The sequence below is a fragment of the Cavia porcellus genome, unplaced genomic scaffold, assembly GCF_034190915.1.
Source record: "Cavia porcellus strain 051 isolate PalLab524CR breed Dunkin Hartley unplaced genomic scaffold, mCavPor4.1 scaffold_5, whole genome shotgun sequence".
Classification (NCBI taxonomy): domain Eukaryota; kingdom Metazoa; phylum Chordata; class Mammalia; order Rodentia; family Caviidae; genus Cavia; species Cavia porcellus.
The window spans coordinates 49018155-49046146 of record NW_026947488.1 but is presented as its reverse complement, the minus strand read 5'-3'; the positions used below and the strand labels follow the sequence as shown (position 1 = coordinate 49046146).

General features: G+C 51.7%; 3 protein-coding genes across 9 annotated transcripts; 1 reads left to right on the top strand and 2 right to left on the bottom strand.

Moving 5' to 3' along the window:
- Nucleotides 1–139: 139 nt before the first annotated feature.
- Nucleotides 140–19690, bottom strand: Spef1 (sperm flagellar 1). Of its 3 annotated transcripts, XM_005006599.4 has the most exons (8): nucleotides 19530–19671; nucleotides 4927–7611; nucleotides 3911–4022; nucleotides 3414–3603; nucleotides 3170–3209; nucleotides 3019–3079; nucleotides 2691–2814; nucleotides 140–2599 (listed from the first exon to the last, which is right to left on the bottom strand). In XM_005006599.4, exons 2-8 carry the CDS (start codon nucleotides 5033–5035, stop codon nucleotides 2492–2494), a joined length of 744 nt encoding a protein of 247 aa, XP_005006656.1. In that variant the 5' UTR covers nucleotides 5036–7611; nucleotides 19530–19671; the 3' UTR covers nucleotides 140–2491. The 3 variants fall into 3 exon arrangements, with proteins under 3 accessions (XP_005006656.1, XP_063104832.1, XP_003476662.1); XM_063248762.1 differs by lacking the exon at nucleotides 4927–7611 and having other exon boundaries at nucleotides 19530–19690; XM_003476614.5 differs by lacking the exon at nucleotides 19530–19671 and having other exon boundaries at nucleotides 3414–3570; nucleotides 4927–7222.
- Cenpb (centromere protein B) lies at nucleotides 7390–10294 on the bottom strand. Its single transcript, XM_063248755.1, has one exon. It carries the CDS (start codon nucleotides 9993–9995, stop codon nucleotides 8181–8183), a length of 1815 nt encoding a protein of 604 aa, XP_063104825.1. The 5' UTR covers nucleotides 9996–10294; the 3' UTR covers nucleotides 7390–8180.
- Nucleotides 18299–27992, top strand: Cdc25b (cell division cycle 25B). 5 transcript variants are annotated; one of them, XM_063248756.1, is made up of 16 exons: nucleotides 18299–18688; nucleotides 19504–19619; nucleotides 20563–20614; nucleotides 22306–22347; nucleotides 22452–22488; nucleotides 22721–22843; nucleotides 22945–23067; nucleotides 23200–23337; nucleotides 23720–23800; nucleotides 23908–24084; nucleotides 24309–24404; nucleotides 25005–25067; nucleotides 25188–25286; nucleotides 25423–25556; nucleotides 26498–26609; nucleotides 26733–27992. In XM_063248756.1, the coding sequence occupies exons 1-16, from the start codon at nucleotides 18483–18485 to the stop codon at nucleotides 26871–26873; spliced, it is 1740 nt and encodes a 579-aa protein (XP_063104826.1). In that variant the 5' UTR covers nucleotides 18299–18482; the 3' UTR covers nucleotides 26874–27992. The 5 variants fall into 5 exon arrangements, with proteins under 5 accessions (XP_063104826.1, XP_063104828.1, XP_063104827.1 ...); XM_063248758.1 differs by lacking the exon at nucleotides 18299–18688 and adding an exon at nucleotides 21887–22006 and having other exon boundaries at nucleotides 19498–19619; XM_063248757.1 differs by lacking the exons at nucleotides 18299–18688; nucleotides 19504–19619; nucleotides 20563–20614 and adding an exon at nucleotides 20641–21714.

The window sequence follows — 27992 nt, the reverse complement described above, 5'->3', positions numbered from 1 at the left end:
CGGTACCGGGGATCAAACTCACAACTGCCTGCTTGCAAGGCAGGTGCTTATGCCGCTTAGCTAAATCCCCAGCCCCTCACCCAGAATGTTTTAACAAGTAACTGGGCACTTAGTGGCCCAATCAAGTTGACACATAAAATTAATCACACCAGATCTACAAGAGATTTTATTAAGGAGAAAATAAAGATGTAAAACAGAGTATGTTGTAGTATGCTGCCCTGTATGGAAAAAGGCAGGAAATGGTAAGGTAACAGTAAGTGTGCCTGTTTGCATATATCTAGATAGATAGATAGATAGATAGATAGAGATATCTTTTTGAAACAGAGTCTCACTATAAAGCTCAGGCTGGCCTAGAGTTCACTTTGTGGCCTAAACTGCTCTTGAACTTGCAATGATCCTCCTGCTTCAGCCTCCTGAGTGCTGGGATTACAGGTATATGCCACCATGCCCAGCCTTGAATATCTTTAATATTATTGAATCTTATTGAGTATAATCATCAGTTCATGACACTCCCCGTTTGTCCAGAAACAACTCACATCTGAAAACCCATAAACCAACCTACTTTGAAAGCTAAATAAATTATGAATAATTTATACCAGCTCAGGTGGTGCTTGCATCTCACCACCCTTACTTCCTCTCAGAGGGAAGTGGTACCTTTTATTTTATCTTTTCATGACCATAAGGAGGAACATCAGCCATCCTGATGTTCATACCCAGGTGCAGCCCCTGAATGTGAGTTGGCCTTGTGGCTTGCTCTTTGTAAATAGAATTCACCAAACATGATGGGGTCTCCCTTCCATGATTACAGTAAATGCATCTGCTGTCTTGCCACCCTCTCTCTCTTTTTCTTTCTTTTCTAAACTGTGGATGGGAGCCCTGGGTCTTTACACTGAGCTGTATCCTCATCCCTTTTTAATTTTTTTCTTTTATTTTGAGATAGGGTCTCACTAATGAGGTTCCTCTGGCTCAAACTTGCAACTTCCTGGAAGTGCTGAGATTACAGGTTTGTGCCACCATAGACACTCTACTCTCTCCCTCACTGGCTTTGGCGAAGTAAGCTACAATGCTGAAAGTGGCCATATAGCGAGGAAATGAGGGCAACCACAGGCCAATGACCAGCAAACACTAAAGCCCAACAGTCCACCAGAAACTGGGTCCTGTCACCAATTAACGTGCACATGACTCCTTTCCCAGCTGCCCCTGCATATGGGACCACGGTTCTGGCTCACACTTTAGTGCAGTTTTGGCTAAAACCCTGAAGCAGAGGCCCCAGCAAAGCCAGCCTGGCCTCTTGACTGATAGAAAAAATGTGAGATAATAAGCACTCGGCTAAATTGATAGTAATGTGCAACACAGTACTAGTAACTAAAATGGGTCCTTTTTTTTTAGTTCTTTTGTTATTACAAAGAGTGTTGCTATGACCACTGATGTGACCTGTTCCCAGAGTACAAAGATTAAGTTTTTGCTGGTATATATCTTAGAATGGAATTACTAGATCTCCAGATGTACAAATATTTAACATTACTGGGAGTCAGCAAGTCATCAGCGTGAAAGTCATATAAGTCGCAGCCATAGTGTCTTGGTCAACATTGGCAGGAAAGCTTGGCGTTGGCCCATAGAACAGTATGTGGGCAGGGTTGGGAGTCATACAGGCCAAGTTAAAGGGCCAGACCACGGGCAGGGTTGAGGGCACCACTGGAGATAATCTGAAGCTTGGGTTTAAACAAAGTCGAGGGACACTGCAGGCAGCTTTGGGGGCAATTGAAACCAGGGTTAGGAGTCAGTTCACAAAGGTGGAGCCCAGTTCACTAAGCAGCAGGCACACAGACCTGCCACCCATAAGATGAGATCCATTCTGAGCCAACCAGGCTGTTTTAGTCAAGGAGATAAGGGTTAGATGACAAAGGGGAAGGAACCCATTCCCTTCAGGGATTCAGGCAAAAAGAGGCAGGCATAGGAAAGAAAGCAAATCACCCCCTTTAATGGGGACCACCCTGTCCTACAGCCCCCACGCACGCCCAACAGTACCCCATGGGGTAGGGAAGGGCCCTGCTCTGGGCACAGCAGATATGTCCCCTATTCCTGGCTGCTGCTGTTCTTCACCTATTCCTCTCCAGCTGCTGTGTGCAGTCTCCAGCTGTGAGACCAGTCCCAGGTGAGCCCCCTGGCTTCCAAGGGCAGCTTCCTGCACTGCCAATGGCAGAACTAGCCTAGATAGAGACACCAAGGTCCCCAGAGATGGGTAGGGATCTGAACTAAGGATGTGGACAGAGCCAGGGGATTACTTCCCAAGGCCCAGGAAGGGCCCTGGGGAAAGTGGTCCATTCTCCAGGCCTGGATAGAATGTAGGCCACTCAGGTTCCTGGTAAGCTGCACTACCACCCCCATCCCCAAGACAGGAGTTGCTAGAGTGGAAGAAGCCGGTGGGGCACTGGCTTTGCCCTCCCAGCACTGAGTCTGCCAGTGGGCGGCTGAGTCTTGGCATCCAGGTTCACCGCTGCTTTCGCTCAGCCTGTTGGAGCCGCCTGGACAGGTCCTCGATGCGCACATTCTTGAGCTGGAGCAGATGCTCCAGGCGCCTCACCTTCATCTGCAGGACCTGTGCAGCGCGGCAAGACATCATACTATCTACCAACTGCATTGCTCCTCTGCAGCTCCCAGACCCCCGAGCCTCCCCAATGCACTCTCACCTGCACAGTCTCCTGTGAAGCCAGCAGCTCCTGCTCTTTTTCAGCAATCTGGAGCACGAAGCTTGGGTCACTCTGCTGGGCCTGGTTATACCCAGGAGGCTGGGGTGCTGGCTGCCGGGTTCCTCTGTGGTGCAAAGCAGCTTAAGGGAGGCCTGGACCTTGTCACCTCCCACCTGGTCACCTCTGCTTCCAGAGCCCTCAGCCAGGCCTTCCTTCCGATTCTTCCCTTCCTCTCCACCCTTCTCAGGTTCAGCTAGCCCCATCCACCGCCAACCTGCACTGTGAGATTACCAAGCCTGGTGAGGTCAGGAATTCCCAACTTTTTTACCTGACCTGGCCTCCTCCCTGGGGATCCACAGCACCTTCCCCTCGGGCCTTCTGGGACAGACCTGAGATGAGGCAAGTGGAGGAATAACCCCATTCTCCAGCATAGGACAGAGGAAAAGCTTGTCACGAGAGGATGAAAGGGGAAAGCTTACCCACATCCATGTAGTCACTGCTATTCTGAAGACCCAGGTCCTGAAAAAACCCCCGTGGTAGTCTGTGAGCCTGGGCTCACCCATCCCCAAGGAGTCCCATGTCCTTTCCACAGTACCCCCAGGCCAGGCTCTGTTAGGCAGGCACCCTTGGCCCACACTCATCACCAAGCTTTCCAGGCTTCCCAGGCTTTCTGATGCCTGGGAAGTTCTCCAGGGCAGGGGGGAGGCTGGAGTCCAGTGGCACCTGTAAGGAGCCGATGCCCTGCTTCCTGCGCTTCTGCCGCTCCTCCAGGCGCTGCCTCAGTGGGATAAGCACCAACTCCACCACGCCTGGGACACACTGTGCAATCTTGCGCATCACATCATCTGGTACCGAGATGTTCAACTTGTTCAGCACCTTCCTACAGGACAGACACATGGGTGATAGACAGGTCCTGTGGGGAATGAAGCAAAGACAAGGGACAAAGGGAAAGGGGCATGGTCTTGAGTGTGTTGCCACTGGGGAATGGAAAGGCAGGCATCCAAACTCTCCTGTTTAGATGTCCTGAGGTTCCATGTCTCCTCCCTAATTAAAAGAGTTCTTTGATTTGTTACCAGGTAGAGTCTGTCTATTGGCCCTCTCATCCCGCCACCAACACCACCCCAGCTTGGGCAGCTTGGGCAGTCAAGACCATAGGAGTTGAAGCGCTTGGGGCAGCCCTTCCTGGGAACTCAGGATCGCCCTCCTGAATAGTCTACTACCTGTTCAGGTGACCCCAGTTGCTGAGCTTCTGCTGCAGGGAGTTGGCAGGGACATAATTGTGCATCTCCACCATCTTGGGGAAGTAAAACTTGATGATCTCTGCAATCAGCACTGAGAGAGTAGGGTTAGGAGCCGGTGTAAGGGCTGGGGTGAAGATAGGAAAAGAGACAGGTGGTGCAGCACAGTGGTGGGACCCACTGGAGAGGTGGGGGTGTAGCAGGGGTAAGGATGATTGATGAGATCAGTGATCAGACTAAGATCTGGCATAACCCAGAGGAGGTACTTTCTATCCCCATTAATTCAAAGCACAGGAAAACTGAAACTAAGGCTCCAAAGAGCTTTTCTGGACCCTGGAGCCCCACCCTAGGAATTCATACACATACATACACTAACATTCAAGTCCTAGGAGAGAGTCATAGACACACACAATAATATTTATCTACAGATGTACACATAGGGCACAATATGTTGACACACAGGACAAACACATGAGACACACAGGTGCACATGTAGAACACATACACAAACAGAGTCACATATACACGCTGCCTCCTCAAATATACACATATAGAAATGAAAAATGCATACTTCTGTCACTGACTTCCCAGGACACATTCCTGAAACAGAAGCCTAAAGAAACATACATGCCTAAAACATTCAAAATAGAACATGTTAACACATATGAACATTCTCAAGACACCTACAAGACAAACATAGATAACTTACAGCAATAAGTAAGCACATACAGAGAGGCACAGATACATAAACATCTTCATAAACTCCTTGGAAGTAAACACACACACACACACACACACCCTACACGTGCACAGGCTAGAACATGTACACTGCTCACAGACACTGTTCAAACACAGATACAGACAGAAAACACATAACTGAAGTCCCAGGAGACAGATCTCACCTCTCATCCCCCCCAATAAAAAGATGGTGTAAACACAGGCCCCCCCCCACAAGTACATACGAGACAGAACACGCGGAAACACAGGGGAGTGCACACCTCCGTCGCTGAAGTCACGGGAGAGATTTCGTTTGGGTCGGGACAGAGGGATGTTGTCTACCCACAAATACAGCTGGTGCAGAGCCTCTTCGTCCATGCTGCTAGCCATTAATGTCCTTGGCAAGGCCAGCCCGTTCTAGCCGTGCAGCTTCTACTTTCGGTCTTACGACCCCTCAAATGTCTCCTTTCTCTCCACTGTGGGAATCCAGACTTCCTCTGCTTCCTGGCGACTCACGTCCCTCCTGGGAGCAGCCATATTGTTTTCTGAAACCATGGCAACCATCGCGACTCGCCCGGGAGCGGCGGATTCTGGGAGATGTAGTTTTCCCCGCGCTACCCTTTCCTGGGCCCGAGCTTTTAAAGAGCTGTTAGGTGTCCTTATCATTCTCTTCTCCCAAGAAGGCATCATCTCGGGGCTTATGCTACCTGCCGACCAGCTACTAACCCACTGTGGGATCGGCCAAAGCCAGTCAGTGCCCCTGAATCCCATGCATTAACATCACCAGGGCTGGGATCACCCTTTTGTTGCCATTCCTAAGTGAAGGCAGCATTCCCATGTTTGTCAGCTTTACCTGGAGACCCGCCATGAATAATGTGTTATCATCTGGGCTAGGAGAGACTTCCCCGCCAAAGCTCTCTACTCATCCATTGCCATAGCCCAGCTCAGTGTCTTGCTGGGCTATTTAAATATGTAACCCAGATTCCCAGAGAGAGCACCAGAGTTCAAGGCTGTACCTTGGGCACATTATTTAACTCCTTTAGCCCTATTTCCTCCTTTGTGAAATGGGAACAGTTCTCATCTACTTGTCCCATTAGGATAAAGAAAAGAAATTACAAAACAGAAAAATGTTACATAAGACCAGTATTTGTATGGGAGCAGGGAGTAAGGGAAACTGATTACAGACAGAAACAAGTGCTCCTACAGACATATCCTTCATCTCTCTCCAAAAAGCTGTTCTACCATGGACTAGCAATTGATTTCAAAACTATATAACCTTTTGGAGGGTTAGGAATATGGGTCCCTCCTTCCTGAAGAGGTACAGAGTAGCAGTAATGGGATACTTCTAGGTTCAACCTAGGGAGAAAACTTGGTTCCAATACAGACTGACAGTTGGCATTGGGCACATCACTGAACCTCTAGCCTGTTTGCCATGGCTTCTCAAGGAGCTTTACAAGTATCTTCTAAAGTGATTAGAGCCTGGCTTGTGGCAAAGACCCAATCAGCTTCAACTGGTATAATCATCTATGAGATCATCTCAGCTCTAGCAAAAGTGGTGCTCTTGTTGGCAGGGGACACATGAAGTGATTTGCCTTGGTACTTGTGAGGGGCCTGGGTTGCCAGGAGCACCTAAAGAGAAGGCTACTCTACTTCCTCCTCCTCACTCCAGGGCAGGCCCAAAACATAAGCTGGTTTCCAGTAGGTTTTTCTGGTCTCTGCCTCCAGAGCTCAGGTTGGGAGAGGGCGTTGATATCAAGGGGAATCTCAACTCATTTTTGTTGTCCTTTTGTTTCCAAGGTCTTCAAGGCCTGGAGGGGATTCCTGAGTGCCAGAAGTGCAGAAGGCCAAGAGTGGAACTTACCCCAACTTGTTTAAAGTCACATACCTTGCTGTTCTGGAAGGGACCACACCCAGGGCAGGCAAGGGACAAAAGACGACCTGGATACCTCCACCCCCTAACATTCCAGGGTGGGGAGAGGACGAACTTAGTGGGGCGGTGGGGCAGCGGTTGGGAGGAACTACAGAAGTGATGTGCCAACCCCAGGCTGGGTGGGAAAACCGGTTTGGGGCCCAGAGCTGCCGCTGGGCCTGAAGGCCTCAGTAAGGAATTACTAAAGGAGGGGTTTGGCGACTGTAAGGACAGGACAGGACTAGGGAAGCGCAGTCCTCAGCTTTGGCTGTGGAGCCCCTGGAGGGCACTGCATGGGAGTGCCCATCCTTAGCCTACTGTGAGTACAATCTCTTCTCAGTAACTTATCTTCCTCCTGCCTCAAGGATGACCACCAGACCAGGAGCTGCTAATCACTTGAAGACCTAAAGGGCTCCTGTTAAGGCACCAGAGGTAAACCCCATCTTCCCCTCCAAATTCTAATATGGCCTAGAGAAGCTGTCTCAACAATCTTCTGTCCTGGCCTCACTCTTGCAAGCACCTTCTTAGCCAGCCTTAGTTGGTTCAGGCCACAAGTGCCCATTGCCTGATTTAGTCCAAGACTGCAAGATCTGTCACTGTGCCAGTCAAGTGACCCCAAGCCCCTCTCTAACCCTAGCATGACTAGATTTCCTTAAAGCGACCCATTCCTCCCAAATTCTTCATAAACATTTAAATGTGGATGTTGAGGACTCCTTCTGCCCCTCACCCCTCTCAATACTAGCTTCCATGTCCCACTAGTGCAAAGACCAAAGGGAACCAGGAAAGGACATGTGCCCCCAATCAGACGCAAGCCCAGACCATGAAGGATGCACCCTTGGCTGTTAAAATGTTCACTCCCACAAAAGGGGAGTGGACAGATTTATTGAATTCAAACTGGGAAAGGAGCAGCTGGATGGCCAGACTCTGTGCCCAGCCCCAGGCCCCTCTGCCCAGGATGGGGCCCTGCCAGAGAGGGATGAGAGGCATGGGGCCTGCAGCTGCCCATGAGGGAGGCACCACTGTCACTCCCGCGGAGGACCTCTTGGAAAACTCCGATCTGGAAAGAAAACCAAGGGCCAAAATCACACAGATGGGCCAGAGAAAAGGACTGGGGAGGTGGAAAGCAGGCAGAGGTGGGCTCAAGAGCCCACCCTGAGTTAGACTGTGCTTCTCGAGGTGGCCTGGAGTAGGGTGGGGGGCTGCCAGCCTTGTGGGGACCTAGGCTGGACCCTGCTCTGAAGCCCTTCCCAGAATGGCTTTGGGGTCCCCCCACCATAGACCTGGTTATGGACGGCAGGGGGAGAGGCACTCTCTGGCCGGGAGCTTCCAGGGCCACCCCTGGCCACTGCCGTGGTCTAGTCCTCTGAGGGCATGGTGTGGTAGCACCAGACAGCTCCCCCCACCCCACCTGGTCCCCTGAGCCCAGGGACAAATGGGGAGGAAAGGATTCTGAGAAAGAGGCAATAAGCAGGCAGTGAGGCAGACCTCAAGCCCCTGCACCTGTGTCAAGGCCAGGGGAAGCATTAGTAAAGGCCCCAGGGCTTCCCCATTTGGCTCCATCCCAGAGTTCTCTGCCCTGGGTTGGTGCTGCCCATCTGGGTCAGGGGTGCAGCTATGTTCAGAGGCTCAGCTTTGATGTCCAAGACCCCGAACTCCTGCCTGCCTGGCATGGTTCTTTCTGGTCACATGGACCAGATCATGTTCCAGGTGGAGGATGTGGCTCTGCACACGGTCATCAATGGGGAAAGAGGTCAGGTACCTCTTGACCATGGCAAAGTAAGCCATGGCCTCCCCAAAGCTGGGTACAGGGACCTCATCACCATCATCATCATCATCATCTTCATCGTCATCTTCCTCATCATCCTCATCTTCTTCCTCTTCCTCACTGTCTGACTCAGAGTCCTCCCCACCTTCCAGGAAATGGAGGGTAGGGTACTGGGCCTCCTCCTGGGTAGTGTAACCCCCGAAGCTGCCACCAGCCTCCACTACTCCCTGGGCCCAGTCCTCAGCTTCCAAGCCCTCAGATGAGCTCTCCTCCTCCTCCTCTTCCTCCTCACTGTCATCAGCATCACCCTCCTCCTCCACCTCTTCTTCCTCCCCCAATTCCTCTCCTTCCCCTCCTTCTTCCTCCTCCCCTTCTTCCTCTTCCTCCTCCTCTCCCCCTTCACCCTCTTCTTCCTCCCCCTCCTCCTCCTCTTCCTCCTCCTCTTCTTCTTCTTCTTCTTCTTCTTCACTCTTGAGGGAGGTGGTGATGGTGGCATTAGGGCCACCCCCAAAGCCGGCATCCCGAAAGCAGGCGGCTATGTCCGAAGGTTCCACTGCCTGCCAGGCTGCAGCCACGAAGTGCAGAGCCTCCATGAGGCCTAGCTGCAGGCCTGAGTGATCCTGGCCCTCCAGCGCTGCCATGGCTTTGAGCAGCATGGCATGGCGGTAGTGGCCCTTCACCTGTTGAACCACTCCCCGCTCCAATGGATGCACAGTACCCGGAGGGAAGAATGCCAGCTGCACATGCCGTAGGCCTGAGGTGTCCAGGGACTGGGCAGCCAAGCGGCCGGCCAGCAGCAAGACCCGGCGGGACTCTGAAGCCATTCGGGTGTCCAGAGCCTTCAAGTACTTGGCCAGGACCTGGGTGGTGACACCTCCCTTCGAGTTGGCAGTGTAATCGCAGGGTAGGCCGCCTTGGCCTGCACGGGGTTTGGCTGACCTGCCAGCCACCAACGGGGGCAGCTTTTCGCTGCCGTCGGCGTTGGCACACAGCAAGACACTCAGGCGCTGGGTGGCTTGTCGCGCCCTTCCATCGCCTGCACAGAGCCCCGCGGCCTGGTCGGGCAAAAAGTCGTACCACAGACTGGTCTCGGTGGCGCTGAAGACGTCCTGCGAGGCATAGCCCTCGGCCACCGAAGGCGGCTGTTCCTCAAGCGCGTGCCACACTGGAGCACTCTCACTACTGCCCTCAGGGGGCACAGCGGCAGGGCTGGCAGGTGCTGCAGGGGTACGAGGGGTAGAGTTTCGGCCCCGGGAGCGCGTTACACCGCTGCAGGACACCACGCCGTGGCGCCGGCGGAATCGGTCCAGCCAGCCGTTGGAGGCAGTGAAGTCGTCCATGCCCAACTCCTCGGCTATCCGTAGCGCCTTCTCCTTGAGAATGATGCCCTTGACGGGAAGGCCCGCGGCGCGGATCTGCTGGAACCAAGCGATGAGCAGTCCCTCGAGCTTATCGTAGGGGGACAGCTTGTTGGTCTTGCGGCAGGTGGAGGCCACACCGTACTTGCGCTCCGACGCCAGGATGGCGCGCTTGTTCTTCAGGATGGTGCTCAGCGTAGACGGCGGGATGTTGAAGCGCCGCGCGATCTCACCCTTGCGCAGGTCCGGGTTTTTCTCCACCTCCTGGATGATCCTCGACTTTTCCCGGAACGTCAGCTGCCGCCGCTTGGGGCCCATCCCGGCGCGCCCCCCGCCCCGGGGCCCGGCACCGCCGCCGCCACCCCGGGGCGGGGGGCCCGGGCCCGCAGCGGGGGGCCCGGGCCCGCGACGGGGGGCACCTGGCGGCCTCTCCCGCGCGCCCCGCCCGAGACAAAGCGGCTCTTGGGGTGGCGGGCGGGGCGACGACCCGGCCCGGCCGGGGGCACCTCCTTGGGCGGCGCCGGGATGCGGACGGCGGACGGCGGGCTCGGGCGAGGACGGCGGCGCGGGCGCAGAAGGCAGGAAGTGCCGCGGCTCGGAGAGCTGGAAGCGCGGCGCGCGGGGCGGAGCGGGCGAGCGGGATCTCGCGGGAAGCGCGGGGACGCCGGGCGCCGCCTCCCGATCCTGCGAGTCCACCCCTTTCCAGCCGCCGCGGACCTGCCACCGGGGGCGCTGCGGCCCGCCGGACCGACCGGGGACGCAGGCAGCTGTCGCCTCGCCAGGTGGACTGCCATCTGCCGCAGGAATAGAACACTGTTCTCTCTCTCTCTCTGTCTCTGTCTCTGTCTCTGTCTCTGTCTCTCTCTTTCTCTCTCTCTCTCTCAAGAATTTAAGATAAAATTAACCCACATTTTTGCAGAAACTGAAAAAGACAAAACAAATCAGAAGCTAAGAATCTCCTTCGACGCCAGCACCTGGAGACATGCACAGGTAACCTGTTGATGCATTTCCTTCCAGTCTTTTCGCTAGATGCAGACATGTTCCTGTTTTAAAATGTATGAAACTGGCGTCGGGCTATAGAGTAAATAATGTTTCAGCGTGTCACTAAGCTTTGCTCTCTGAACACCCATAAATGCAGGTTTGTACCTCTAGAAATAACATCATTCATGTACATAAGCATGTACACAAATCCTTGAAACTCCTCCGACAACAAAGGTAAAAACGACTCTTTAGGGCCAGGGATTTAGCTCAGTGGCATAAGCACCTGCCTTGCAAGCGCTCGGTCGTGAGTTCGATCCCTGGTGCCAAACAAAACAACAACAAAAACCGACCCGTTCTTACAACGACGAATGCACTCCTGTGTTCTCAGAAGTCTGGAAGAGCAGCAACCCAGGAAGACACGTTGAGAAGGTGGACTAAAGAAAGCTTCAAGTTGAGTGGGTATAGATGAAGAAGAGACAAGACCAAGGACAGTAGCCTGGATGCACCAAGGTTAAGGGCTCAAAACAAGATCTGCAGGAGACCTAGGGGACCTGTGCCACTGTGTTGTTCCGGAAGCCAAGGGAGGAAAGTACAGCTCACTGCCACCACTTTAGACTGCATTTCTCATTTCACATGTTTATTGGGTATTTGAGTCCTGCGGGTTTTCTAGTCCTGTGTTTTGCCTATGTTTCTCTTGTCTTTCTTTTTCTTTCCTTTTCTCTTTTGGTGTTGGAGATTGGGCCCAGGGACTTGTACATGCTAAGCATATACTACCCACAGCTGCATCCCCAGTTCCTGGATTTTTCTTGGCTCTTAGGAGCTCTTCATATCATCTGAACATAAAATTTTTGTTATTTCTATTGCAAATGGTTTTCCCGGTTTGCTGGTTGTCCTTTAACTGAGTTTAGTGGATCTTTTAGACATGGGAGCTGGGTGTGGGAGCACATGCTTATAAACCTAGCACTTGGAAGGCTGAGGCAGAAAGATGACCATGTGTTCAAGGCCAGCCTAGGTTACATAAGCAAGTTCAAAACCAGACTCCACTACACAGCAAGAGCCTGCCTCAAAAAGAAAAAAAAATAAAAACAGATATGAGAACTTTGTAGCCAAGAAATAGGTGGCTCTATTCATTTTTCTCTTACTGTTTTTCAGTTTTGTGTTTTACTTAAAGAGCCCTTTCCTATCCCTAAGATATAAAATATATTGTTCTGGTTGGGCATGGTAGTGCACTTCTGTAATCATAACACTCGGGAGGTTGAGGCAGGAGGATCACTGCAAGTTCGAGGCCAATCTGGACTATAAAGTGAGTCAAGGCTAGCATGAACTGTTTGGCAAGACCCTGTCTCAAAAAGACAAAAAAAAAAAAAAAGTATTATTCTAGTCTCAAGATACAGAAGAAAACGTACGAGAGTTTTTCCCATAAAGGCCAGATCCATGCTTGAACCAGGAAGTGTGTGTGGTCACTGTGCCAAGGTGACTATGCTGCCACCTGGCTGAGGGCTCCCTCCTGTGCCTCTTCTAGAAACGGTGTTTGCATTTAGAGGCTTTACCCATGTGCATAATGTGTCCCATATGGCTTAGAATCGGTGAGTGTTTAGGTAAATAGACTATGGTGGACTATTTTCCCCTTCTTTGCTGAATTTTTCAAGTTCTTTTTAAATAAGTACTATAGGCCCTTTAAAATGAAAAGGGAAGAATAATAAAGTGAACAGGAGAATGGGAAGCATATTGACAGCCATGAAGAACAGGGTTTGGTAAGTGAGATGGTGTCTGTTGAGAAAGCAGACTGTGAATTTCTTTTTTTTTTCTTTTTTTTGTCTTTTTCCTTTTTATTGGTACCGGGGATCAAACACAACTGCCTGCTTGCAAGACAGGCACTTACGCCGCTGAGCTAAATCCCCAGCTCCCAGACTGTGAATGTCCTTAACTGACCTGATAGGGAGAAAATGGGGCTTACAGAAGTGGGTGAGGGATCCCTGGATCTCACAGTGGGGAAGTGGTCGTTTCACTGGAGTGGGCTGTGCTCTGCTATAAGCAGAAGTTAGCCCAGATATCTGGAAATGGCTATATCAAGCTGCACATATGTGTGGTTTCTTCTCTGTCCTAGAAGTGACTGCCAGTGAGCTCCGTGAGGCACCAAGGATGCACCCAGAAACAGAAGACACTGTGGGTATATTGATGGGGGATGAGGTGGATATTAGCAAGACAAAGGGTATCCAGGCATTGGGGACATCCCTAGAATTCATAAAGCATTTCAGAGCCAAGAGTTCCTAAAGAAATACCTCAGCTCTTCCCAAAGACCCCATAGAATATACCCTTAAAACAACAACAACAAAAAATCTTTATTAAATTGGGCTAGGGAAATACACCTTTGACGTAAGGCTAAGGCAGAAAGATTACTGCTGAGATCAAGGCCTACCTGGGCTACACAGTGAATTCAAGGCCAGCTTCGAGTATATAGTAAGATCCTGTCTCAAACAAACCAACAAACAAACAAAACCCAAGCTTTATTGAAATACATTTTACACACCACACATTCACACATTTAGAGATATAATTCACAGATAAGAACAGCCATCACCACAGTCATTTATTTATTTAGCAGTACTGGGGATTGAACCCAGGACCTTTGCAGCAATGTACATTCCCAGTACATATTTCTTCTTTTGAGACAGGGTCTCACGGATTCACCAAGTTGCCCAGGCTTGGCTTGAATTTGCCTTGCTCTTGCCTTACCCTTCCAGATTACAAGTCTGTGCCACCAGGTCCAGCCACAATCATTGTAGAACATTTTTATACCCTTCAGCTATCACATCCCTATTCAACATTACCCAAAGTAACCACTAATCTACCTTTTCTCTGTAGGTTTGTTTCCCTATTCTGAACATTAAATATAAATGAAATCACACAATTTGTGCATTTTGTTACAGATTTCTTCAACTTAGCATCACAGTTTTCAAGGTTCATGACATAGCATGTATTATAATTCATGATTTTTCTTTTTCTTTTTTTTTACTTCATGATTTTTTTTAATGACCAAGTAGTATTTTATTGTATGGATATGTGACATATGTATTGTGTGGATTTGTGTATTCATTCTTCAGTTGATGGACATTTGAGTTGTTGCTACTGTGACTAATACTGCTCTAAACATTTGTTTGCAAAGTTTTGAGGGCCACATGTTTTCATTTCTCTTGTGTGTGAATGTAGGAGTAGAATTACTGGGTTTTATGGTAACTCTGATCACTTGGAGAGCTTCCAGGTTGAGAACATGCTCTTTTAATTTGTTAAAAAATTAGGCTCTGGGGGTTTAGCTCAGCAGGCATAAATGCCTGCCTGGCAAGTGTTTGGTCGTGAGTTCAATCCCTGGTACCTATTTTTTAAAAAAGACAAAATTAATCCTGTTACTTGGACTTTTTTTTTTTTTTTTTTTGTCTGAGACAAGGTCTCACTATGCAGTTTAGGCTGGCCTTGAATTCACTGTAGTCCAGGTTGGTCTCAAACTTGCAATGATCCTCCTGCCTTGGCCTCCTGAGTGCTGAGATTACAGTGTGCACTACCATGCCCAGCTTGAAAACTGTTTTAAAATACAGAAAAATGTGAAGATAAGAATGTGTAACCACCTTAATTCCACTGCCAAATTAAGATCCCTGTAGAACATTTCTCCAGGCGTGCTGTATTTAATGTGCTACATTCAGTCTAACACCTGGTAGCCCGGATTGGGAACATCTCTTCATGTTGATAGATATCAACATAAGTGAGGTTTACACCTCTTTTTATGCTAAGAGTCCTTTGTTTTAAAGATCATTTGTACTCGATGTGATGGTATATGCCTGTAATTGCAGCTGCTCATGAAAGCTAAGGCAGGAAACTCATGAGTTTGAGGCCAGCCTGAGCAACTTTGTGAGATCCTGTCTTTCACACACACACACACACACACACACACACACACACACACACACATCTTCCAGGAGTCCAACATGTAATCATTCCGTAATCAACAGTGGCTTATTGAGCTCTGCCAGGTGTCAGGCATCCATGTCTAACTGCCCATTTTCTTTAAAGGCTGCAAGTACTGCAGCTACAGAAGAAACACCTTCTCTACAGAAGAATAGTGACAGGAACAGTGACAGATTATAAAGCATATCTGTATGCACTTTGGCCATCTCCTTAAGAGAAATCCCACTGGGTGTAGTGATTCATACCTATAATCCCAGCATTCTGAAAGACTGAGACAGGAGGATCACAAGTTCAATGTCAGCCTGGGTGATTCAGTGAGATTCTGTCACAAAATAAAATAAAAAGAGGTGTGGATGTATTCTAGTAGTAGTGTACTTGCCTAGCATGCATGAGGGCCTGGGTTGAATTCCCCATACTGGAGAGAGACAGCAAGAGACCTGAAGAAGTAAAATACTAAGTTCAGAGGCCATCCATGGGTTTGGCCTATCCACAGTACTGGGAGACTAGAAGAGATGAATAAATGACTTGGTCCCTGTCCTTCTGTTGCTCAGTCAGCTTAAGTAGGTAAGATTCAGGGAAAGGGAAAGGAGATTTCAAGTGTAATGCAGTTCCACAGCAGAAATCTGTTCTATAGCTAAAGTGCCAGCAGCCATAGGCTTCTTTGCTGTATCATTGTAGAAGCTGATAACCAGGCAGGTATAGTGGGTGACACATACTTTAGAATCCCAGCACTCTGGGAGTCTGAGGCAGGAGGACCAGAAATTTGAGCCTGGCCTGGGCAATTCAGCAAAACTTTATCTCAAAATGAAAAAATAAAAACAGTACAGGGGGTGTAGCCCAATGTAAAAGTCTTGGATTCAATCCCCAATACAATCAATCAATCAATCAATCTAATAACCTACATGTTTTGCATTAGGGATTTGAGGAAACAGAGATCATTATCATCCTAATAGAGATTTATCTCCAAGTAAAATGAAGAAAAAAGTTTGGCAACAATGTTTATATACTGTTTTTATACTTTTTTTGTACTGGGATTGAACTCACATCCTGATGCTGATGAGGCAAGCACTTGAGCCACTAAGCTAAATCGCCAGGCCCTGCTTTTATAGTTTTTAAAAATAGGCATATATTTGCTTAAAAACATACAGACCTGTGCTGTCCAGCATTTTAACCAGTGTGGCTCTGGAGCTGTTGAAATGCACTCAGTATTAATTGAGGTGTGCTTCAAGTATAAAACACACTGGATATGAAGACTTGGTATCAAATAAAAGCATGTTGACACCATGTTGAATAATATTTAGAAAGTACCATGTTAAATATTAAAATAATCTATTTTCCTTTTTGCTTTGTGTGTGTGTGTGTGTGTGTGTGTGTGTGTGTGTGTGTGTGTTGGGGGGTATTAGTGATTGAACTAAGGGCCTCACAGATGCTAGGAAAGCGCCCTACTACTGAGCTACACCTCCAGTGCACTTTTTCTTTTTAAAATAGGACTACTAGGAAATTTTAAATTCCACATGTGGCTCACATTTGTGGCTACCACTGTGTTTCTGTTGGCACCTCAGGGGAACATGTGACATATTTATAATAGTGGCTGCCTCTGGGGAGAAGTCCTTGCAGGCTTGTGTGGGATCACAAACTGACTTTTCATTGTCTTTTTGTACCATTTAAATATATTCCTTTACCTCAATGTTTGATGGCATGTAACAACTTTAAAAACCATGTAAACTGGGCATAGGGATGTACATCTGGAATCCCAGCACTCTGAGAGACTGAGAAACAAGGATTGAATGTTTGAACCTAGCTTGGACAACTTGGCAATTTATTTGAGACCCTGTCTCAATGGATGGATGCTCACTGTGAGGCTCTTGGTTCAATCTCTAGTACTGCAGAAGCAAACAAACAAACACAAGACACCAAATGATATCAGAAAATGTTCCACCAAGTTGAAAAGCCCCATAAAGGTAATGCTGTGTAGGATCAGTCTTGGAAAAGCAAAAAGGATTTAGAGGCAGTGTTTCCTCTTTCTACCCAGGTCTCCAGGGCCACACTGGACACCCTCAAATGTGCTCAGTCCCAGTGTGTTTGCTTCCAGAGAAGATAGAGACCTCTGCACCCCATAAGTGGTGACCTAGGCCTGGCTGGATGGAAGGAATTGGTTCTGTTACCATAGTGGTTGCAAATAAGTTCTAACTTAATTTTATTTTTGTTTTAATTGAGAACATACTCTGTGATCTAACAGGAAAAGGGAGATTCCGGAAGACACAGAGTTGATGTGTGACAGCTCTGGAAGGACTCCTGTGTGCCCTGCTCTCATGGGCTGTGTGATTCAAGGATTTTCCAAATCAACACAGTACACACTCTGGAGATAGTGTGTTTGGAGTGGTACTAGGGGGGAACCCTGCTGTATTGGCTTTGAAAATGCAACCTCAAGGCAGTTTATTTCTGGAGGGAGGCCTCACAGGGCGCCTGTTTCCCTCACCCTCCTGTGCGTAGGGGTTGGGGGTCCCAAGCTTAACCTCTGGCCCACAGCACACAACAGGAAATGCCCTCCTAGCAGTACATAGCTCCTGGCACAGTACAGGAGCTAGGCATAATGCAGAGAAAAAGGGCGCAGTTCCGGCTTGGTCAACTCTCAGGTGGGCTAGGGTCTTCTCTTCCTCGTCCTCTTTAGGTCACCTGACCCACCAGGTGCTTCCCACCCCTACCCCCTGAACCGCAGAGACCACCCTTCCAGTGGCCATGTCTTCCCTGGGTGGCAGAAGCTCCACTGGCTTTCGGATGGGGACTTTTTGGCTCCGTCCAGAAAAATTGTCTTGGCTGGAAAGTGACTGGGTAATTAGAAAACGCTTATTGTAAACTAATGACAAATTCAGCCGCCCACAACATCAAAGGAACCCCAATTACACTGCCATTGACACCAAATTAGCCAAGTCATCAATGAGTATGAGATCCTTCCCTAACTGGGCCTCTGGTCTCCTAAGTCTCCGCAACAGAGTCCATGATTAATGCCAGAGAAGCTTGGGCCATTTGGGGTCACGTCTAGCCTGCTCTCTGCCGGAAGCGCCCACCCATTCTGCCCCTGCGAAGGGGCTCTGCCTGCGAATTGGCGGCCCTGGGCACAGTTGGAAGCGTGAGCAGTAAGGGTGCATATTTTGGCTCCAACACTTGCCCAAACGTGTGACCCTGAACGAGTTAAAGAACACCAAGCCTTTACGCGTTCGGCTGCAAAACGCACGTGGAACGCAGACTGCACAGCACAGCTGTACTAGCACAACGTCCTGGAGCCAGGTGGAGCACCTCACTGTCCCCATGGGTTGTCACGCGCGATCTTAACAGCGCGGGTCGTTCGGGGACCATCCTGAGGGTAGCTGCTTCCTCGGAGCGTGCGTGGCTCCAAACCATGTCCTAGGAGGAGGCAGTGTGCAGATCTGGATCTTCGGGTGGGGAGCTGGGGAAGGGGTCTGCCTAGGCGGGGGGATAAACCCCAGTGCTCGGTTCCACCCAGAGGCAGACTGACTGCTGGGGAACCGGGTTTGTCCTGCCCCGCGCTCTGCCCCAAGGGCCCCGCCCTCGGGCCCGCCCTCCGTTACCCCGCGCCCCCATTGGTGGCGTCCGGCGGCGCGGCCGCTGTTATTTTTCGAATATATAAGGAGGTGGAGGTGGCAGCTGCAAGTAGAGGCTCCCGAACTGCAGCTTGAGTCCCGCGCCCCTCCACCTCTCCCACCCTCCCCGCATCCCTGTCCTCCCTCGTCTCCCTCGCTCCCGGCCCCCGTAGCTTTTCCTCCCTCCCCCTTCCTACCCCAAGCCCGCTCCCTCTCTTATCCCCGCCAGCTGTGCCCAGCGTCTGCAGCCAGCTCCGCGGCGATGGAGGAACCCCCGCCCCAGCCCGAGCCTGCGCCCGGCTCGGCTCTCAGTTCGGCCAGCGTGCACACTGGCGCCCCGCGCCCAGGCCGCCTCCCTGGGCGCCAGCGGAGCTCCCCGGGCCTTCTGGGGTCACCGGAGCGCGCGGTCTCTTCCTCTCTGGTCACCACCCTCACGCGGAACATGCACAAGCTCGCTGGGCTTGGCAGGTAGGGCGCCCCAAGAAGGCCAGGCATGGGATTAGAGGCCCGGGCCGGGGTCCCAGAGAGCTGGACATGGGAGGCACGGAGTACAGCAGGTGGAGCGGGGCAGAGCAAAAGAGTGCCCTTGCCCCCGACTTCAAGGAGCCGGGGACAGGGCCGCTGAGAGCCTGGTATTGTGCAGCTCACACCTTCCAGGTGGCCTGCTGAGGACCCTCTTTCCTTTCCCTCCTCCCTCTTTGCGTCTCCACCGCGGCGCCGCCTGTCTAATCTCAGTCAGCCCCAGCTGCCACCATTTTGCCCCAGGCAGGGTATCCCAAGACCGGAGCGGGAACTCCAGGGTAGTTCTCGCAGGTTGATGCCTTTCTCTGCTCCCTGCAACCCCATTCGGCACCCAGGGTTGGTGTGATTAAAAGGCTAACCCGGCTTCAAGGCGAGCCTGGGATCGTGGTCCCAACAGCCGTAGAGACTCAAATCTTCAAGTGTTCTCTAGGAGGGGATGGATGGCTCTTTGGGACTGCTTTGCTGCCCCTGACCCATCCCTGGGGTGGCGCCCCCCCCCTTGCCCTTGCCCTGGGCTCTTCTCTCCCTACACCTCAAAAGATCTTTCCTAATGTAATTAACACAGACACTTTCGGGCCTCACTAGAATGAGTCACTTTGGCCTGAAAAGACAGGCTGGAGACTGATCACCTCCCTGGCATGATGTCAGAGAACTCATCTGCGTGGGGAAACACTGAGGAGGCTGGTGCATGGGAACATGGGTTGGCCAGCCCCAGAGCCCAGCATTTACCTTTCTCTCCTGGAACTCTTCTCCCTTCCCAGCAATACCCCAACGCATCAGAACCTACCCCTCCAAAGTCAGCTGACTCGCTTATCCCTGTCCCGGCGGGCATCAGAATCCTCCTTGTCATCTGAGTCCTCGGAGTCTTCTGATGCAGGTGAATCCCAGTGTCCTTGGGGAGAACCCCCAATGGGGTGGGTGACCTGGGGGGACCACCTGGCCCTCCAGACTTCCCTGCCTATCAGATCAATTTTTTTCCCACACTCCAGTGGGCACAGGGGACCTCGCTTCCTGCGCATCAGTGGGAGGAAGACAGCCTCTTACCATGCTCTCCACACTCCACCCAGGCTGTTGAGCCCGGAGGGTGGGGCCCGAGTGCAGAAAGATCTTACCTATTAAACTGGCACCAAAGTCTAAACCACAGCCCCACCTGTGTGACACCAAGGCCTGGAAGTTAGTCCTTTTAAAACATCCTCTTAGTCGTAACTTTTTTTCTTAAGAAGCCATTGTCTTATGAATTATTTTAAAGCAATTTAAGAAAAATGCTTAGATTCCTGAATGTGGTGGTGCACACCTATAATCCTAGCACTCAGGAGTCCAAAGAATCACTGTGAGTTTGAGGCCAGTCTGAGCTATACACTGACACTATCTCAAAAAAAAAATTTTTTTAGAAGACATTTTGTTGTTGTTTTCTTTTCCTTATGTTGTTTTTATGGCACTGGTAAATGAACTCAGGGCCTGAGCTTCATCTATTTATTTATTTGGAAGCAGGGTCTTGTTAAATTGCCCAGGCTGGGCTCAAATTTGCAGTCCTCCTGCCTCTGCCTTCCAGAATTCTGAGATTACAGCCACACCACCACACCTGGCTGCATTGAAGTTTTCACAGATTGTGGAAGTTTGTATAGTACACAGGCAATGGAATCCTGTGCCCTTTAGAGGACAATGTATCACCTGTGGGTCACTGAGTAGGTTTCTGTTTCATTTTTTAATGTGTCCAAATCTAAAATAGTCAGAATTTTCTCCTCTGACTTTTCCAGCATGATGAGGGAAGTAAACAGAAAATGCTTCTAGTTTCAAATGAAAGCACTCTGTCCCTGCAGGTCTCTGCATGGATTCCCCAAGTCCAACGGACCCCCAAATGGCAGAGCAGATGTGAGTAGAAAAAGGGGAGTCTCTATTACCAAGGGGTCAGCATTTTAGAGCCTAGATAGCATTTAGAATTTTAGGTCTAGCACAAACTCACTGAGAAGCCTAGGAAAATAGATCCCTCAGGATCCCGTATTGAGTATGTATGTGAAATATCTAATTTAAAAGTGGGGTCCAGCTAATCTGGGTGTGATGGCATATGCATGTAATCCCAGCACTTGGGGAGGCTGAGGCAGGAAGATTACAAGTTCAAGCCCAGCCCAAGCAACCTAGTGACTGAACAAGAGCTTGTCTCAAAATATAAAAAGGACTGAAGGCTTTGGGTTCGATGTCCAGTAATGGGGAAAAAAAAAAAAAAAAAAAAAAAAACCACTAATTCGTATCTTTACTTCATTCTGGGCTAATCAAAATCAGTTGCCTTTGGACTGGTTTGGCCTATCTGGCTTCAATGCCACTTGACTCTGGTCAACCCCCAGACCTGAGGGAATGGAGAGAAAGTTGCTGGGCTCTGCATGCAGACATCTCTCTTTGGCTAGAGGGCATGGGCAATGTCTTCCAGAGCACAGCTGTTTCCATGCAGCTGTTAAGGCCCAAGCAGGCACAGCAGCTGCCAGCCATTAGTGGGGACAGCTGGACTCCCCCAGCCTGGGCTGTGGGACTGTCTAGTGCGGTGACTATTTCTTCCCATTGTCTTTGATCAAACTGGGCTGGGTGCAAGGTTTGTCACAAACAGGAAACAGAATTGGGTGGGGTGGGAGGAGATGGCAGGTTGGTATTTGGTGGTTGTTCTTGCCTTACCCTCAAGGCCCAGGTGCAGATTGGAAACCAAATTAATCGAATCTGGTTACGCCTTTGGCTGGGAGTGGGGAAGGACACCCCTTGACACTTTAGCCCTCAGGGCCCCACATCTCTGCACCTGCTTGGATGGTTATCCAGTCTCAGAAAGAAGCTGGAGTGTGTGTGTGTGTTGTGTGTAGATACACACAAAGCTCCTCGTGGCAGGTGGTCCCCGGTGACAGAGCCTGGGGGGTGGGGGGCCTATATCCAGAACCCTATGCCCAGCCTCAAAAGAACATCTGTCGGAATTCCTTGCTCCTGGCCTCTTGGTGAGTGTGTGTGTGTGTGTGTGTGTGTGTGTGTGTGTGTGGTGGGATAGGCAGAGCTAGGATCTGGAAAAATTCCACAGGAGGGAGGAGAGGATGAAAGCCTGCACATTGTGACTGGGGGTGGCCTGCTATGGCCTCCACTAAAGCAGGCCCTTGTCCTGGCGGAAGTTAGGCCAACACTTCATGAAGAGAGGGAAGCCCAGACTTCTGGGGTCCACTCCTGGAGATGACTACATTGCTGGTCCCTGGATGGATGGATGCTTTTCCTGGCGGCCATATGGCCCCTGCTGGGGTGATTTGCATACAGGTGGAAAGCTTGTGTGCAGGCTGGTGAGACTGTTGCCTTGGTGACGCCTCAGTGACCCTGCGACCTGGCCCAGCTGTCTTTGCTGCCTTCTGTGGGCCCCCTTCTATTCAGGACAGCCTTTAAACTCACAGGCAGCCTCTCATTGCCCCCTCTCTGTACCTGGGCCCCTGGCAGTGGGCTTCCTCCTGCCTCCCCTTCCTGTCCTGACCCCCCCTTCTGTCTTCACCCCTGTCCCTGGGCTTTGAGGGTTTCAGGGGAAGATGCGTCCCATTGCTCTCTCCTAGGTTTGAGCAGGCCATCCAGGAAGCCAGCCGGGTCATGCAAAGGTGAGTGCTTCCCACCCCTCTACCCTTCAGAGGCTGCCCTCCAGAGGTACAGTGGGCATCCTGCCTGTTCTTGGTCCCTGACCTGGTCCTGCTTCCTTTTGCAGCAAGCAGTTTGCCATCAGACGTTTCCAGTCCTTGCCAGTGAGTGTCCCCTGTGGCATGCTGGAGGCCTAGGCATGCTGGCTGGGCAGGGGCAGGAGGCATCCCAGAGTTCCTCTGAGCACAGGCTTGATGTAGCTGGGTGTCCCTTGGCTGGGTCAGGGGAACAGGACTTCCTGGGTGGCTGGGAGAGCTGGAAGAGGCGTGGGGGAAAGGAGCACCTAGCCTGCTGGCAGAAGAATGCAGCCTTCAATGCTGCCCTCTCCTCTCCCAGGTGAGGCTGCTGGGCCACAGCCCTGTGCTCCGAAACATCACCAATTCCCAAGTGCTGGACCGCTGGAGGACGAGCGAGGTGGCAGACAGAGCTGTCAGCAGCCCTGGGGAAGACAAGGAGAATGTGCGCTCTGGGGCCTGCAGGGGAGAGCTCAGGAGAGAAGGGGGCAGGCTGGGGTGGTTCTGTGGCATCTGGTGACACTTCCTCTGGCATCTTGCCCACAGGAGGGATTTGTTTTCAAGATGCCATGGAAGCCTACACATCCCAGCTCTGCTCATGCCCTGGTGGAGTGGGCCAGCCGCAGAGAGGCCTTTACTCAGAGGCCAAGCTCGGCCCCCAACCTGATGGTAAAGAGAGGTGCTGACCCATGCAGGTCCCTCGGGATGCTGCCTTGGGAAGGCATGGATGGTCTGGAACCCCCAGGCAGGGGACCTGCCCCAGAGGATGGGGTAGGACAGTGCCTGCTTCACTGTCAACAGTGCTGCACTCTGGAAAGGAAGATGGAAGTGGAGGAGCTGAGCCCCATGGCCCAGTCTCACTGCTTCTCCCTGAATGCTGCTGAGGGGGCTGCCGAAGAAGACGACGGATTTGTGGACATCCTGGAGAGTGATTTAAAGGTAAACAGGCTTGGCCCAGAAGGCCCCCACCTCTACCTCCCAGGGACTGTCCATAAGAGGAAAGCTCTGAGGCCCTTCAGGAAGACAGTGACTGCACCCCAGGGTCAGAAGGAAAATCTGAGTCCTGGCCAGATGAGAGGCCGATCAGAGAAGGGGCAGGGTCTGGTGCCACAGTGGAGGGAAGGCTGGGAAGGGTGAGGGGCCTCCCCCGGCTCAAGGCCAGCCCCAGCTGCAGGCAGACCCCTGCAGCGTTGAGGGTCTGGGGCAGCAGGCTGCGGGCCTGGTGTTCACCAGAGAACCCTGAGGATTGCTGTGCTGGAGGATGCAAGGCCTTGATGGATTCACCCTGTGCCTGTGGTTATAACCCTGTGCTTGGTCTCAGGAGGATGATGCAGTCCCCCCAGGAATGGAGAGCCTCATTAGTGCTCCATTGGTCAAGACCTTGGAGAAGGAAGAGGAGCAGGTAGGCCTCGGACATGGCCCCAAAAAAGTACTTGGGGCCCTTCCCTGCAGGTGGGATTTGAGGTTGGGGACTGCGTACTCTGACCTCTGACCTGCTGCCTCTGTCAGGACCTCGTCATGTTCAGCAAGTGCCAGCGGCTCTTCCGCTCACCATCCATGCCCTGCACAGTGATCCGGCCCATCCTCAAGAGGCTCGAGCGGCCCCAGGACAAGGATATGCCTGTCCAGAGAAAGCGGAGGAGGAGTGTGACCCTCCCGGAAGAGCAGCAACAGCCTGGGGAACCCGTGAGTGCCTTCCTACAGGGACCTGGCTCTCGCCACCTCCCCACCTCGGCGGGGGCGGGGGGGGAGGGGGGACTCCTGGCCATCGGCCTCTTGTCTGGGTTTGTGGCAGATGGCCAAGGGCTGGTGGTGTCCTGGGCAGGGCAGGAAAGGGAAGTCCCAGCCAGATAGGACCCTGAGGGGCTTCCTCACCCCTGAGCTTGGCCTACATCTGCCTCATCTCCCAGAAAGCCCGGGTCCTCCGCTCAAAGTCCCTGTGTCACGATGACATTGAGAGCATTCTGGACAGTGACCACCGTGGACTCATTGGCGATTACTCCAAGGTACCCCCTTGGCACTCTAGGAACCTGACCTCTCCCAAGAGCAGCCCCTGCTTCTCCTCTCTCCCCAGAGACTCTGTTCTTTGTTCTGGGTCCCTTTTCAAGCTTGTTCCCCAGATAGACTCCTCTCTCTGGCTCTCCATGAGTCTCCTGACTCTACTTCAGCTCTGCCCAGACATCTGTAGTGTCTCAGCCTGGGAAAATATCTCTGAACTAATTGCAGCATGGAATCTCTTTCTGCCTCATCCCAGGCTTGGCAGAGGCTTGGAGTGGGCTGTATGTGTGAGAGAGTGTGTGTGTGTGTGTGTGTGTGTGTGTGTGTGTGTGTGTGTGTGTGTGTGTGTGTGTGTATGTGTGTTCTACTCCCTTCATTTACCTCTGAGATGTAGTCCCTGGGTGTTGGCCTCAGAAGATACCTCAGAAGATATCTTTTGGGAACACAGTAGTGGGAACCAGAGCTAAATTTGAAGGCCAAAGCAGATGTGGGCTCTGGGCTTGGGAAAGAAGTTCCATTCTTTCCAGGTTTCTGGTCTTAGCAGCTCCACTCTGTCCTCTGACTCCATCATCCCTCTCTTCCTTTCTCTTTCCTTCCCTTTCCTTCAGGCCTTCCTCCTACAGACGGTGGATGGCAAACACCAAGACCTCAAGTACATCTCTCCAGAAACCGTAAGTGAGGCTGAGCCAGGCTCCAGGTGCATGAGACTGTTTGGCTGCTGACCCCCCCTGGGGGCAGGTTGCATGTACAGACTAGCAGGGGGCAGAGCACCAACCCTTATTCCTCTCCAGGTGGTGGCCTTGCTGATGGGCAAGTTCAGCAACATTGTGGAGAAGTTTGTGATTGTAGATTGCAGATACCCCTATGAGTATGAGGGCGGGCACATCAAGGTAAGCTAAATTGGTGGGAAGCAGATGTACCTATTTCTCATATTGGGGACCTGCCTAGCAAGGAGTGGAGGATGCAGAGGGGAGGGTCTACCTCTCAGATGCAGGCTAGTGGCCTGTCCCCCTGCTGTTCTGACAGACTGCAGTGAACTTGCCCCTTGAACGAGATGCTGAGACCTTCCTGCTGCAGAGCCCCATAACACCCTGTAGCCTGGACAAGAGGATCATACTCATTTTCCACTGTGAATTCTCGTCAGAGCGTGGGCCCCGCATGTGAGTTCCAGCTCCATCTGCCCCACCAACTGATGCCTGCACTGGGTTCCCTGCCCAGGCTTGTAGGTGCTGGAGCATTGGAGGGGCCAGAATGTGAGCCCAGCCTTGCGGCCTGGGCCTCTTGCATGCACTGATGGCTTAGAGCTGATCCGGCCCCTCACTATGCATGGCACCCACTCCCCAACTTCCTGTCATTCTTCCCTTCAGGTCTCCTGTCCACTCCTACAAAATCTAGTTCCATGTCTCCAGCAGGGTCCTCTCAAAGTCCTAGGGTCCTGTGCCTGGCCTCTGATGCTCATCCTCTAGAGCTCATGCAGTTAGGTTTCTACTGGGAACCCAGGTCTACCTTAGCTAGCTGTCCTCTGCCTCCTGTTCCGCACTGCCATCAGGCCCATCTGACTGCCAGTCCTCTCTGCAGGTCTCACTGGGGGCTCGAGTCTGCACCCAGATGCTCCGTACTGAGGCTTCATCCCTGCTACCCCACCCTCCTCTCCCCTGACTCCTCTCCCCGCTTCCCCTTACGCTAGGTTCCCCCACACAGCTTCCCACCCTGACCAGGCACTGAGCAATGGTCTTGGGCCTTTTCCCCTCCCTTCCTCTTCTCCAACTTAGGTCCTCACAGAGTCTGGTCCAGGAACCCTGGAATGTATTGAATTATGTCCACTTGTCACTTCTCCACTTCTTCTCCTGATCCAGGTCACAGATTGCTCTAGTGAAGATTGCACAACTGCTTTCTAGAAACAGACGCTGCCCCCTTGATCCACCTCCTTCCTGCTTTCACCCCAGCTTCTCTTTGGTAGCCAGCTAATCTTGTGGGAGATGGGAGACATTTCTGTGCTCAGCAACTTTCTGTAGCTCCCCAAAGCCTCCCTAAGACTGGGTACAGGGAATGGGCCCCCACCCAGACCCCAGCTCTCATCTTTGTCCCCAACTCACACCAGGTGCCGATTCATCAGGGAACGTGATCGCGCAGCCAATGACTATCCAAGGCTCTACTACCCCGAGATGTACATCCTCAAGGGCGGTTACAAGGAGTTTTTCCCACAGCATCCGGTCAGTACCATGATGGGGATGGCCAGTCTCTGTGTGACAGTAGCCCGTGGTGAAGGGCCAGGTCCCCCCTGAAATCACACTCGCATACTGAAGTTACTCTGTCCACCCCATGCCCACCCCTAGAACTTCTGTGAGCCCCAGGACTACCGGCCCATGAACCATGAGGCCTTTCGGGAGGAGCTGAGGACCTTCCGCCTCAAGACGCGCAGCTGGGCTGGGGAGCGGAGCCGGCGGGAGCTGTGTAGCCGGCTACAGGACCAGTGAGGCACGGGCACTGGCCTCGCCACTTTCCTTGCCTTGCAGGGCCTGGGTGCCAGTGTCCCAGGGGCCTGCCAGAGGTCCCAGGTGCTAGCTGGGGGAAGACAGCATGGGTGTCCTGGCTGTCTGCCCCTGCCCCTAGTTTCTTTTGTCTCCTTCCAGTCATTTTCCACACCCTGGTGTCACCCCTGCCTGGTGGTTCGCACCAGCTTAGAGCAAGTATTTGGTGTCCAGCAGGAGGGCCTTTTGGCTTTCCTTCCTTGTCTGTGTTGCTCTGTCTTCCCACATTCAGCAGAGCTCTGTGTATGTGTGTGTGTGTGTGTGTGTGTGTGTGTGTGTGTGTAGCTGGGGGAGCCACAGCCTCTCAGGATTTGCAGACAAGCTCTGTCATGTCCTGGGAGCCAGCCAACCTGCTGCCCCTGAGCACTGACCAGGCCAGGGCTGCCCCTGCCTTCTGCAAGGACCACGGTATCTGTCGTGTTGTCCCTTTTTCTTCCCCTCTTCCCTTGTCCTCCCTTACAAGTACCTCCAGCGTAAACGTAAGCTCTTACTCTTTCCTGTTGCAGCCTTACTTTGTCTAATTATACTTGTCTCAGGACACACACACTGGCTATGGGGCTCCCCAATCCAGCTGGGGTTCACGATGTGAATATCAGTTACCCACCTGACCTTGCCTTTGTTGCCCCTGAAAGGGACATCATTATCCTTGAGGAATCCAGGGCAAAGGCTAAGGCCTGAGTCAGACCTCCCACTCCTGAAGCCCAGCGCCCACTGCCATGAACCCTGGGCCTGACTGGTCAGAATTTGCTGCTGTCCTGTCGCAGATGGATGGATGAATGGTCATTGGATGTATGATGTCTTGCACATACATGTGCACACAAACTGCGTGAAAGCACTTTGGTGAACATGACAGCCTGCGGCAGGAATGTACATGTATCTGTGTGGACTGAAGTCTTTATATTTAGCATGTGGAAATATTCAAAAGGAAATGTTACGAAAGCAGTTAAAGCAAGGACCCGGCAACCTCTGGGTTCGGAATCTCAAGATGCGGGAAGGGCTGTGCTTGAAGGCCCAGTGACTCAGCTGTTGGGCCTTGTTTCAATAAAGCACTGATGAGCAAGTTAA